The sequence below is a fragment of the Serinus canaria genome, chromosome 6 (assembly GCF_022539315.1).
Source record: "Serinus canaria isolate serCan28SL12 chromosome 6, serCan2020, whole genome shotgun sequence".
NCBI classification, from domain to species: Eukaryota; Metazoa; Chordata; class Aves; order Passeriformes; family Fringillidae; genus Serinus; species Serinus canaria.
In genome coordinates, this window is record NC_066320.1 from 33,934,477 (window position 1) to 33,946,976 (window position 12,500).

Below are 12,500 nucleotides of genomic sequence, written 5' to 3' on the forward strand. Positions count from 1 at the left end.
CATTAGCAGCATAACTACATAATAAGAACATCTGCAGTTCCTTTTCTGAGGGACAAGAGAGAGCTTCAATTAAGCCATGGGGATTGTTAAATAAGATATAGTATATTTTACTAACAGGGACACCCGCACCCTGCTTTAGCAGACTGCAAGGCTTCAACGTGCCTGAATGAACACAGGTTGTAATGTGTAAAAATTAAATAAAGTAAAATTAAATTGCTCAATACAGAGACATTCCTCTAGAGGGTGTTAGTGATTTCAGTGACAAAGTGCTATTTGCTGACAAGTAGTTTACACATTAACCAGCTGAATCCAAGGGGGAAAAATGCCAATAGCAATTATATCACCTTGAGGTTATTAAATGTCCTACTGATAAGTAACTAGGTGAACTTGACCAGGTGATAAAGACTGCTGTGAGCAAATGATTGTGCAGTGAAGAATGTCTCTTAGTCCTGCTGTTTCTCCAGATAGCTTTTCTTTCAAAAATGACTGTATAAAAAGTTGCATTAAAAATGTGTGGCCACTGAAGACAAAATTGATATTTAACTCCCTGCTGAATACTTCACCCCTATCAGAGCACCTTTATCATTTCACCTCAAAACATTATACAAAGTCTGCAAATGCCTGTTTTTTCTCCTTTTTTTAGGCTTTAAAATGATGCTAAGTTCACCACTTTATCATCAACTGTCTCTACCAAGTGCATTTCATCTATAAGAAATTCAGATGCTCGGGAAATTAAAATTTCAAAGATCTGCTGCAAAAAAAAATCAATGGGTAAAGATCAATGCTCATAGAAATTTCATGAACTTTGAACTGATATGGGCATGATGATGAGAAGTGGTTGGAATTTCAGGTTGCTGATTGTTCCTCACCCAGATGAAAAGCAGCCTACGGGGCTGAGAGGAGGTATATTCATCGGAGATGGGTTTTCGCTTTAATATTTTGTCAGACAAAAAAATTAATTTTTAGTCTATTTTGGTAACAAGCACAAATAAGGGAAGAAATCAGCCTTTCCGATGTGACTTGTAATACCACCACTTCTTAAGAGCACCTAATGCTTTGCACATTAACACTGCAAAGAAATGAAATCGGTTCCCTTTGCAGCCGATTGCAGGTGCAAATTAATATTGTAAAATGAAGATCAATACATGGACAGGGCAAAATCAATAGTGGCTAAATTATTGCTGCATTTTCCTCCTCATTCAAGATGAGTTGTGTTTTCCTCTCAAAGTCAATACTTTGCAGCTTTTCTCATTAATTTCTCAATAAATTTGGCAATGAATTTCAATCACAGAACTCGGCAGGGTGAGCCAAGCATTGTGGAATGCATAGGAAATACAAAGGCATGGAGGGGTTGAACACATCATTCATCAGAAGGCACTCTTGCTTGTTGAAGCAGGACTAATATCCCTGGACTTACTAAGGACAACCTATTTACTGTAAAAAAAAGAAAGAAAGAAAAAAATTTAAAGGCATTTAAGTTCTCCTCATTCCACAAAGAAACTAAAAATAGATTTTTCATTAAAAAACCAAAATGACGCCTTTGTCTTTATCTCCCCGATTTCTCATAATTGCTTCACTTTCCCTCAGATGGCAGGAAGGGAAACAATGGCACTCGCTCACTTGTTTCAATTACAGGCCTAAAATTCACAGGTCAGCTCATAATTACGCTCGATCTGATAATGATATAGAATTTTCCTTAAAATGCTCATGCTAACACGGGGAAAACTGCCTCCATGCTGTTTGTTTGTTTATCTGTTTGCTTGTTTATTTATTTTCCTGGCTGGAAAGCCAAGCCCACCCCAGGTGTTGACATCAACAATGCTGGCTGAGTGTGGGAGTGAATGGAGGGGTTGTCCTGCCCTTCAGTATCTGTAACTGCTTTTTAGTCCCTTAATTTTGTCTGGCCTCTGTTTTTAGGTAGCCCCAAAAAGGCATCAGGGAGAAGCTGGCAGGGAATATTGGGATGCAATGCTGCTCACAAAGGAGGAGACAAGGACATGGAGTCATTGAATGAAGGGGAATGGCTTCAAACTGAAAGGGATTTGGTTTAGATGGGATATGGGGACAAATCCTGCCCTGGCAGGGTGGGCAGGCCCTGGCACAGGGTGCCCAGAGCAGCTGGGGCTGCCCCTGGATCCCTGGCAGTGCCCAAGGCCAGGCTGGACACTGGGGCTGGGAGCACCTGGGACAGGGGAAGGTGTCCCTGCCATGGCAGGGGATGGGACTTTAAAGATCCCTTCTGGCCCAAACCAGTCTGTGATAGGAGTTAGCCAAGAAATATTAAAAGACTGTTTTGAAGGCTAATTTGTGTCTTTGACATCTTTGAAGACAAATGTCAAGTCACTCAGTTCAGGAATCATCCATCCCTCTCAGGGTCTCTTGTAGAGTAGGTCAGAACATCCCCAGCAGAAGAGACTTTGTACTCAAAAGTGGAGGGGGGAAAAAATTAGGGAAAACACTCCCTGGTCTGTTCCAGGCACCCACCAGACCAACCAGTGCCTTCATCCTCCAGGAGGGATGGAAGGAGCACATCATGAGGGGAGGGAGAAAACAAGGGTGAGGGGCCAGAGAGCTGTCAAATAAACATCAAGCATCTTCCCCAGATGTGCAGCAAATTAAGGTTTGAATACACTCTGTGACTAATCATCTGTCCCCTGATTTTCAAGAGCCTGATGCCAACACTTGTGGGGTCTCAGCAGGGTTTGTGCACCCTCAGTGCATGAGAGATGCCAGGAGGCTGCTGAGAAACATCTGATGGGAAGACCATGGTGGTAATCCTCAGGGATTCCCAGCCCAGCCCCTCCAGGCTCTCCCACCACGGGACCTGGGCTCTTGGCACACCTTTGTGGTGGCACTCAGTGACAAGTGGAGCACTAACACCTCACTGACCCTCGATTCCTCAAGGGCATTTCCACTTTGACTGAGAAGGATTGTGTTCCAGGCTCTGATGTTTGCCAAAAAAGTCATTACCATCATAATAGCTGCAGATTTACTTTAAACGAGTGAATGAATGGATGAGATGGAGAAGGAGCAGGAGAGGGAGAGAGCCTGGGAGAATGAATGAAAAGCACTTAACATGCCACACAACCCTCTGAAAATGAGTGAAGCACAAAGTACAGAGAGAACAGGAGCTCATACACCCTCTGCTTGTGTGTGCTCTCCTCTCCACATCCAGGGCCACTGGATGAGCCTGGATAGAAGGACATGTCTGGTCCCAGAGAGCCACATGATGGTTGGATTTATGGCAGGGGACAGCCTCTCCTGGGTCATGGACATAGACATGGACACATGACCCCGGTGTTCTCCCTTGTACAGACAGCACTCTGCTGCTGCTGCTGCTGCTGTGGGTATTTAGAGCCAGAGATACTTATATTTAAGTATAAATATATTTATATATTTAAATATTTAAAGACTTTGAAGGTGAAGTCTGAAGCAGAGAATGGAGTTAACCCTTTTGGGGTGTTGGTCAATGGAGTTTTTGTATTGGACCACACCACACATTTCAGTGTGAGAAGAGTTTGCAGGGTCAAATCCCCACAAATTTGCCATCATTTAAATTTACAGAATGAGCAGATCATGAGAAACTGGAGATCACATCAGTAAAAAACTGTGTCAAGGAGAAGGACTTGGGGGTGTTGAGAAATTCTAGGTGACACAGCAATGTGCCCAGAAGGAATTTTTTACAGTTAGGGTGGGCAGGCCCTGGCACAGGGTGCCCAGAGCAGCTGGGGCTGCCCCTGGTTCCCTGGCAGTGCCCAAGGCCAGGCTGGACCCTGGGGCTGGGAGCACCTGGGGCAGGGAAGGTGTCCCTGCCATGGCAGGGGTGGCAATGGGTGGGATTTGAGGTCCCCTCCCACCCAAACCATTCCAGTTTTTAGCAGGGAACATTGCAAGGGAGGGACTTGGCACTATTCCAGTGAAGGAGAAAGAAATGTGTGTGCTATCAAATCATAAATGCTCTCATCATGCCAAGGAAGTCCCACAGCCCAACACATATGGAACCACAACAAAACATGGCATTTTGTGAAAACAACATATGACTAAAATACCAAAATATTGTACTCCAGAAATCAGGCATATTCCTGATTTAGTGAAGTGTGTTACCATGTGCTGCTACATCAAAGCAGCCAAATGTACATTTCAACTGCTCAATACTCCAAGGTACTTTACCAATTAAGATATATTTTACTGGAATAAACGGAGCTTTCATCTATTTTTTGCATTTGGGGTATTATTTGGGAGTTTATTCCTGTGCTAGGCCACACAGCTGAATAAATATCTCCTCCTTACGGATAGATCTGTGTGGATCCATCCCCATCCACTTTCTACACACATTTTAGGGAATTTTGCTGGAATTCTGCTACAAGAGCCTGAGAAATTCCACCCGAAATTCTGCTGTGCCACAGAGCTGGATTACACAATCCTTGTGCAACACAAGAATTCCAGGTCCTCTGAATATGAGAGCAATGAAATATAAGAATTTCAGATACTCTGGAAACGGTGCTTGATGGCAGCAAATGGCAAATGTGATCATTTGCCTGTCATCACTGGCTGAGCTCTTCAGGGGTATTTATCCATCTCAGAACCATATGAGATCTGTGATGCCTCAGCAAACATCTGTAAGAGCTGGAATTCTGCACAACTTCTCCCCATTTATATTCGGCAGCCATCACCCAGCATAAGAATATAATACTGTCATATTTTAATATAATATTTAGACAAATAGGACTTAAAATCAGATCCTTAAGATCATCTAACAGAGCTCCTACAACTGCATTCCTCTGTTGTATAATAATTTAAACAAAAATAGATCTCGTTCAAAGTTGTGAAATCTCTGTATTACTTGTGGATATTGGAAAAATACCTCAAATAACTCACAGAATGCATAGAGTCTATAAAAAGCTTTATTAAATGCTTAAGCACAGTGGATGCTGCCACTTCAAAAAAAAAGAAAGCAAGCCTGGGTTATTATTTTAATCATTCATAATTCTGTTAAACTATCTGTTTAGTCCTCAATAGAAATTTTAAAATATTTATGCAGGCTAAAATATACAGATATAAAAAGATATTCCAAATAAAAATACTTTTGTATGCCAAAGTTATTTATCTTAGAGAAAACTGCAGATGCTGAAGGTTTTTAATCAAGCTAACAAAATTCAGAGTTTTCTGAGGAGCCATAATGCACATCCAAATTTAACAAGTTCTCACGATTTTGCCAAAAAAATTCCTTTATTCCCATCCTTAACAGCTTAACAAGTTAGGAATTTTGCAATTAAAATTTGAAACTATCCAGTCCTAGATTGCAACTTTCAGGCTTATAAAAGACTGGGATAGCAAAGGGAATTCATCAAGCACAGGTTGGTGGGATTGCTGCCTGCATCTCCTGCTCCATTGGCACAGCCACAGCCAGTGGGCATCCCTGGGAAGGACCATGGAATATTCCAGATGGGATCAGCAACAGCTGACCCTCAACCAGCTCCAGAAGAGAACCCCATCTCTGCCAGGGAGCTCTTCCATCCACACCAATTCCCATGGCTCCAATGGGGCTTGACTCAAAAATCAATGGTCCTCCACAGGAATTCATATTCACCCTGCGAGTCTTAGAAATTCTTGTGAAATAGAAATAAAAGTGGACATCCAGCAGATTTTTGAAATGCTTTTTGACATTTTTCCTTGGAAAATTGCATTCATTGCAGTTGTGATAATTAATTTATTTTTTTTATATGCAGATGAGGCCTCAGGCCTCAGCTAGTGCCTTTAAACCAACTTCCATGAAAATCACCTGGCTAAAAGAACATATCTGTAACACACAGATTTCTGACATGAAAACACTTCCAAGCTTTTTAATTGCAGCAGTAGCACCGAAATAGGCAACAGAATGAGTTTCAAAATACAGCAAAATCATTATTTTCCTTAACCATGAGCTTCTGGATATTCTCCTAGTTTCCATGTTATGTTGCTCTCAACACAAAGGCCACAAAGTCCATGTTTCTTTCATCTCCACAGCACTTTCCTGAGAGTACAAATTAATTTAATGGGAATACTGGTGTCATGGATAGCAGCAACCAGCCAAACCCAGGAATTCACCTGGATATCTTCCAATGCAACCCAGATTTGTCTGTTTGCTCTCTTGCTTTCATAACACGAGAACAAGAAGTACATTTTTAGTGAAAGATCTTGTTTCCTGTCCTTCCACCTATTTTCCTTGATTTGAAACTTGGGGAAGTTTTCAGCCCAAGTGGTACAATCAGGCTATAGTAATAAAAATTAGCAGTAAAGCTAAAGTTATAGAAGGAAAAATAGAATTAGACAGTTTAATATTCAGGAAACCGATTTTACTATTTAACTCCAGACTGATTTAGCAACAAAATATAAAGGAGAAAAGCCATTTTCCCCCTTCTCAGAGAAAACAAGGCAAAGGTCTTATTCAGCACTCAAATTTTCCTGATTATTGCGTGAAGCCAAGATGACCCTTTTGTCCTTATTTTTTTTTCCCCCTTCTTTTTTAAGATGAATTGCCATCGCTTGGCTGCTACATTTTGTCAGTTTGGGCACAGCAGAGTCAATACCTTCACCTTGACACGGAAACTTTGTGATTTATCAGTGGTGCTGTGACTCAGTGCTACCACGACCTGGCGAGGTGCAGCCACTCATGGCACCGAGAGCAGACTTTGGTCACAGCTACTTGGAAAAAAATAAAGCACTCTCTGATGATAGACAAATGTGTCTTGTTAGCAACAGCCAAAAAGCGCTTGACTTGTACTAATAACAAAAAGGCCATGTTGGTCACCATGGGTCTAAAGACGAAGCACCCTGTCACTGCCTTGGTTGGGAAATTAGCAAATAATGTTCCTTTTCCTTGATAAATGGGTGACAGTTCTCTCTCACCAATCATTTTTTAACATTTTGATGCATGTCTATGATCCCGCTGGAGGAACAGAAAAGTTTACTGGCCCTCAATTTTCCGATGATGAATGGAACACTCTAAATGTGCGATTTCTGTATGAGGTATAGTTCATTTTAAGCAATTCTAGTAAATGGGTGTCACTGATTAGGACAAATAGTCTACTTGTGCAATAGCACAAATGGTATGTCTCATTCTTCTGGCCTCCTTTGAGACGGAAAAGAAAGGGGACAGCAATGACCCTGATAAACCTGGAATTGCTACTGTTTAAAAAAGAGCTATTATATAATATACATTATCCAACACACTATTGACTTGATGCTACTAAATCATGTCTGTATGTTTAGTATTGGCCTATTAATTAAAAATGTATGTCATGCTCAAAAACCTTCTTTATACAAAGAGACACTTCACCAGAATCCCTTCCCCTTTGACTTATTGCTTTCAGAAAAATACATTTTACTCCAGGCCTATAAAGCAGTTTTACACATTAACAGAGACTTTCTGGGTCTGACTCTTGAGCACTAAACTTTGACTGACTTATAGAGACCCAGCTTGAAGAAAGGGCAAGAATATCTGTTCTATCTTGATTTTTTTTTCAGCTTGCTAACAACTGATACCGACACAAGGTCTGATCAATAAATAACCAATACTGTAATAACAGTGACTGTAAGTTGCTTCAGGACAACAGCACTTAACAGGAAAAAAAAAAAAAAGAAATGCAATATATATGAATTAGAAATGCTGAGGATTTCATTAAAATGAATGTAACTGCTGCTTTTTTTTTTTAAGGCTTTCCAATAAAAGCTTGGATACATTCTGTATATTTTTAGCATTCCTCTTGCAAAGTCCCCAGATTTCATCCTTCAGAGCAATAATTGAATACGTACAAGAAATAATCAGGTGATTTAAATTTAACTAAGGCCTTTGCCGTGGAGTTTAGCATAGTAAAAATAGTATGATTTGTGGGAGGCAATTAACAATCATTTGCTCTGTGGATACAAGTAATTTGTTTAAAGAGCACTGACCTATGAGACAGCCAGTTTGTGTTGGCTGTGATGGAAGGGAGCTATTGACTCTAAACAGTGTAACAGCGCCATTGACAGAACCGCATTTGAATGTGCACAAAAGATCTCCCAAATACTTGAGGAGCACGAGATCGGGAACGCGGGGTGGGGGCCAGCCCAGGAAAGCAGCCAAGGGCCGAGGGGAGAGCCAGCCGAGCCCAAAAACCTGGACAACGTCACAAGAGCAGAGGGCTTCCCCCCGTTGGGGCCGCGCCAGCCGTGCCGCGCCACCAACGCTCCATCAGGAGGGACCCCAGGCCACGAGCAATGGGCTCATGAGCTCCAAATCCAACACAACGCTTTGTGCAGAGCAATCATTTCCATGTTAACATCCAGAAGCAAATGCACTGCAGGCCTGGGAACGGGTCCATGGGTTGGACCTCCACGCGTTCTGCCGGGGACGTGGTGGTGGACGGATGCCACGGTCCCCTGCAAGGGACCTGCTGCCTCCTGACAATTTGGGGCATTGCCTCAAAGCCAAAGAAGCTGTCAAAACAGGGGTGTGCGACAAAAACCTGAGGGTGGAAGCGGCCAGCATGAAAAGTTCCAAGGGCCACAAATCATCCTTTGAAACTGTTTTGGTGTGCTCTAGATCAGGCTATGCACCCTTTATTTGCTTGGGAAATTACACAAAACACAGAGGAAACAGGAAGGCAGTGGCACAAACACGCTGTAAACACAATCCTGCTGCTCAGCTGAGAGCAAACCAACAGAATCTGCAGAGCTTAAAATATGTGTGTAAAGGTGCAATTTTATCTGTAACATAATTTCATTTCGAAGCATACAAATCACAATTTGCCATAATCAAATAAGGCTGCAGTGCTTATATTCTAATTAAAAAATAATCTCTGATATTTAATTTAGAAACATGGAAGACTGTACCAGCAAAATTATGGCTACAACCTGCGCCGACCACTCGATTTGCCCACAGACAGCAAATTTTTCAGGTAGCACTTTTAAAATTAGTCTTAAACAAGCAAACGCTGCACCGCTCGATATGTATTAAAACAAGTATTGTACCCAGTTATTAATTTGCACTATTCACTTTTAAATGCAGCAAATACCTCATTAATTTAATTTTAGGTGCCCACCAGTTTATATTGCATTTTACAGTCTAGAAGGCAATTTACTATTAACTGGCAATTACATACAGAATGATTGTTAATTCTGCTCCTAAGTGCTAGCTGCTTGAAAATTGTTATCTCTCTCTAATTTTTGACCTTCTTACAACAGGGGTGAGGTACACTGGGAATACAAAGGACTAGTAGAGAAGAGCCGGACATGTCATTTGTGACTCATTCTTTTAATTCACCGTGCTAATCAACTGAACTGCCACAATCTCCCAAGGTAATTGTATCTTTATAATAGTTGAAAGCAGCGGGCAAAAAGGCATGGATAGATGGGGAAAGGCCTTGCCTTTGCCTGCTGGGAGCTGGCGTGCTCCTGCTTCTGCGCCGGGCTAATGGGGGCTTTGGAGAAAAATCTGGAACTTTCGCATCTCCCTGCCCTGATGGTTTAATGTCTCAACTTGTGTGCTCACAAAGGCTTTGTGCACCACACTACACTCTTGTTTCATTATTCCGCAGCCTTGTTGCCCTATGGTCTACCTCCTGCTGGGAAGGTTAAATGTTAGAGTGCCAAGCCAGGCTGCAAGCATGGTGGGACACTGATGGGAAACAGATGCCCTGGGGACCCGGCCCCTCCCTCCGCCAGGCTACAGCATTTTCATTTTCTGAAATACAGCAAGGCTTGGCTTCCCTCTCAATGGCAGCTGTAATTTCCAAAGACTATCTCAGCCACCCTATCACTCTGGGATAAAGCAAAGCAGAAGTTTCTCCGTCAGGCAGGCTCTGGCTTTCTCCCTTTATTTCTGTATTGCTGGGATATTGGCTTTTGTTTCATTCCAAAGGTGTTTTAAATATCTATTCCTGTTAAAGTGTTGTTAGTTACACAACTTTATTACAATTTCATTCCAGTGGGAGAAACTCCTGACATTCTTTTGAACATCTTTACTTAGCAATAAAGACAAAAGACAACCCCAAGAAGGAGAAAATGAATGGTTTGTTCTTGCAGTTCCATAAACATATTAGAAAGAGTTCCACTTCCACATTAGAAAGAACCTCAAAACAGCAAAATTAGCCACATTTGCAAAATCTGCGCCCCAGAAATCAGCTAAAGACATTACTCTAAAGCAAGTTAGAATTCCAGGCTCTGCCCTGAGAGCCAGACCGTCATCTGGTTCAAATCTGCGGCGCTTCCCTGCGCGCCGTGGAACTGCACCAGCTCCCAACAGCTCAAATATCTGCAGCTTGGGCTGAGCCTTTCAATTCATTCATTTTTTATTGTGCTGGACATTTCTTTTAGCTTGTCATACTCAGCTGTAGCTTTGCAGAAACTCTACCTGCATACATATATATATATGTGTGTGTGTTTATCGATGCGTCTATATATATACATACATACATACATATATATATATATATATATATATATATAAACATTATTCATAAGAGCATTTCTAAGCCCTCAACAGTGACAGCCCCACCTGTGCTCACCACCTTTGCAGCAAAACAACTCTGCCTTTTGGGATAAATCATCTGACTCAAAAGCACCACAGTCACCACCACCCCATTTGGAAGCTCTGGTGAAACCCAATCCTAAAGATCAATAAATGCAAATATTCTCTCCTTCACCAGGCAGAAGTGAGGAACCCAGGTTTGGATGGCAGCCTTTTTGCTCAGGTTTTGATTTTTTTGGGAATAGAGAGAATACACGAACCTCAGGTGCTACCATCACTTAAAAGTTCATTTCAACAACAGACATCAGGCAGACACAAAAGCATATCCAGGATGCATTCATAGTTGCAAAAGTCCTCCCTTAAAACTACCCAGGAACACACTTTTCCCATTAGATCTAAATTAATAGATAGAAACAGTTGCAGTCTAGTGGGAAAATATTCATCAAAATGCACATCATCTGCACATCATCTGCAATCTGCATTATCTACCCAATAAGCAGCGAGGGCTCTCCCTGAATCCCTGCAGTCTGTCGAGTAAACAGTTAAGGCTCTTTGTTTTCAAAAGAGAGATTGATTCATCAGATCAAATTTATTACCTAGAATCCTCATCCAAAAGTACAGTAAATTAAATCGCTGTTTCTCCCTTTTCCCTCCCTGCACCTCAGTAAAATTCATTGGAAAATGCCAGAAAAACTCTAATACACATTTCAGATAAAAAGCCAGCAATGCTTCATCCCAAAATAAGAATTTTCATATTAAAACCGCTGCAAAACCACAAAGTTCCGATTTTTTCTTGTGCTGTTGTAAATTAAAATCAAATGTATTTGAAAGAATTGGTGTAAATAAATCATTCCCAGGCTTGTGAGTTTGTATCCCAAGTTTTAGGTCTGAGGGAATCTTTAGAGACAGATTGTGAATAGGGTTGGATAAAGTCATTTGGATCCAACAACAGTTCCTTGAACCGATGCCTAAAACTCCAACTGAACCTTCAGGGAAGTTCAAGAAGTTTGGATAGATGGCCTGAAAAATATTTTGCATCACTGAGCACTTCTTAACTCCTTTTTCTGGCTGGAGGAGAGTAGGAAATACCATTGTTAATCTATTTCTGGCCAGCATGAAAACAGGAAGTAACAGACATCTTGAGAGGGAGCTGGATCCCATGGGACATGGGGACATTTTTGAGACCCAAGAGGTTGGATGGGCACCAGAGCTCCTGGGTGCCCATATGAACACGTCTTTTGAGGTCCAGCTACCACCAGCTACACTTCCTGCAAGACACATCCTACTTTTCACAGCATTTTTCATTCCTGTGTGTCAGGAGCTGTCATCCCAAGAGGAGTATGGAAACCACACACTCACCAGTGTAGACGAATCGGCCGGGAGCACCTTTGCAGAACTGTTTGGATTTGTAGGACAGAGTTACTTCAACAACTCCTGGAATGTGCCGTGGTGGTGTTTGAACTCTGATGGCGTGGGGTGTTATCAGCTACAAAAATCGTACAGAAAACATACCTTAAATCAAGATGGCACTGATAAGGCTGATGCCAGCCAGTTTACATAATCACAGAAATGACTTTCAATGGCGCTCCTTGTCTCCAAACTCTCCCTCCTTGCTGTCACGTTGGAAGATATGGGTTCTACAAGGGTTTTTTTTAGAAAAAGCTCTGTAAACGATCCTTGGTTTTCGTTTGCAGGAAAGGCCACAGGGCATCATTCATATGAAAATTGCCTCCATATGTCTCCTTAAGGCTACTCCTGGTAATTTTAACACTAATTGTCCAATTGTACTGGGAGACCTCCTGCAGCAAGTCTTCCACTAGAGGGCCATGAAGTGCCTCAAGTACATCCCCGGCCGGGCAGTCGATTGTCGCACGCGAATTCATGGTTAAAAAGGCACCGTGAAACAAAACCTCATGATACCTCATGTCAATAGCCTATTGACAGCTTGTTAAAATCATTCATGGAAAAAATGTTACAGTTCAAAGCCCACCAATTTAGATAGCTTACCTCA

At 41.8% G+C, this 12,500-nt stretch overlaps 1 protein-coding gene across 9 annotated transcripts in view; it reads right to left on the reverse strand.

Moving 5' to 3' along the window:
- Positions 1–12,500, reverse strand: part of EBF3 (EBF transcription factor 3) — a 122,493-nt gene that overhangs the window by 23,700 nt on the left and 86,293 nt on the right. For all 9 annotated transcript variants that reach the window (XM_050976444.1, XM_030241458.2, XM_030241461.2 and 6 more), the window contains exons 9-10: positions 12,497–12,500; positions 11,849–11,975 (exon numbers count right to left, since the gene is read on the reverse strand). The exon at positions 12,497–12,500 is cut by the window's right edge and continues 127 nt beyond it. In XM_050976444.1, the coding sequence (XP_050832401.1) occupies positions 11,849–11,975; positions 12,497–12,500 (131 nt within the window). The remainder of the gene's footprint in view (positions 1–11,848; positions 11,976–12,496) is intronic.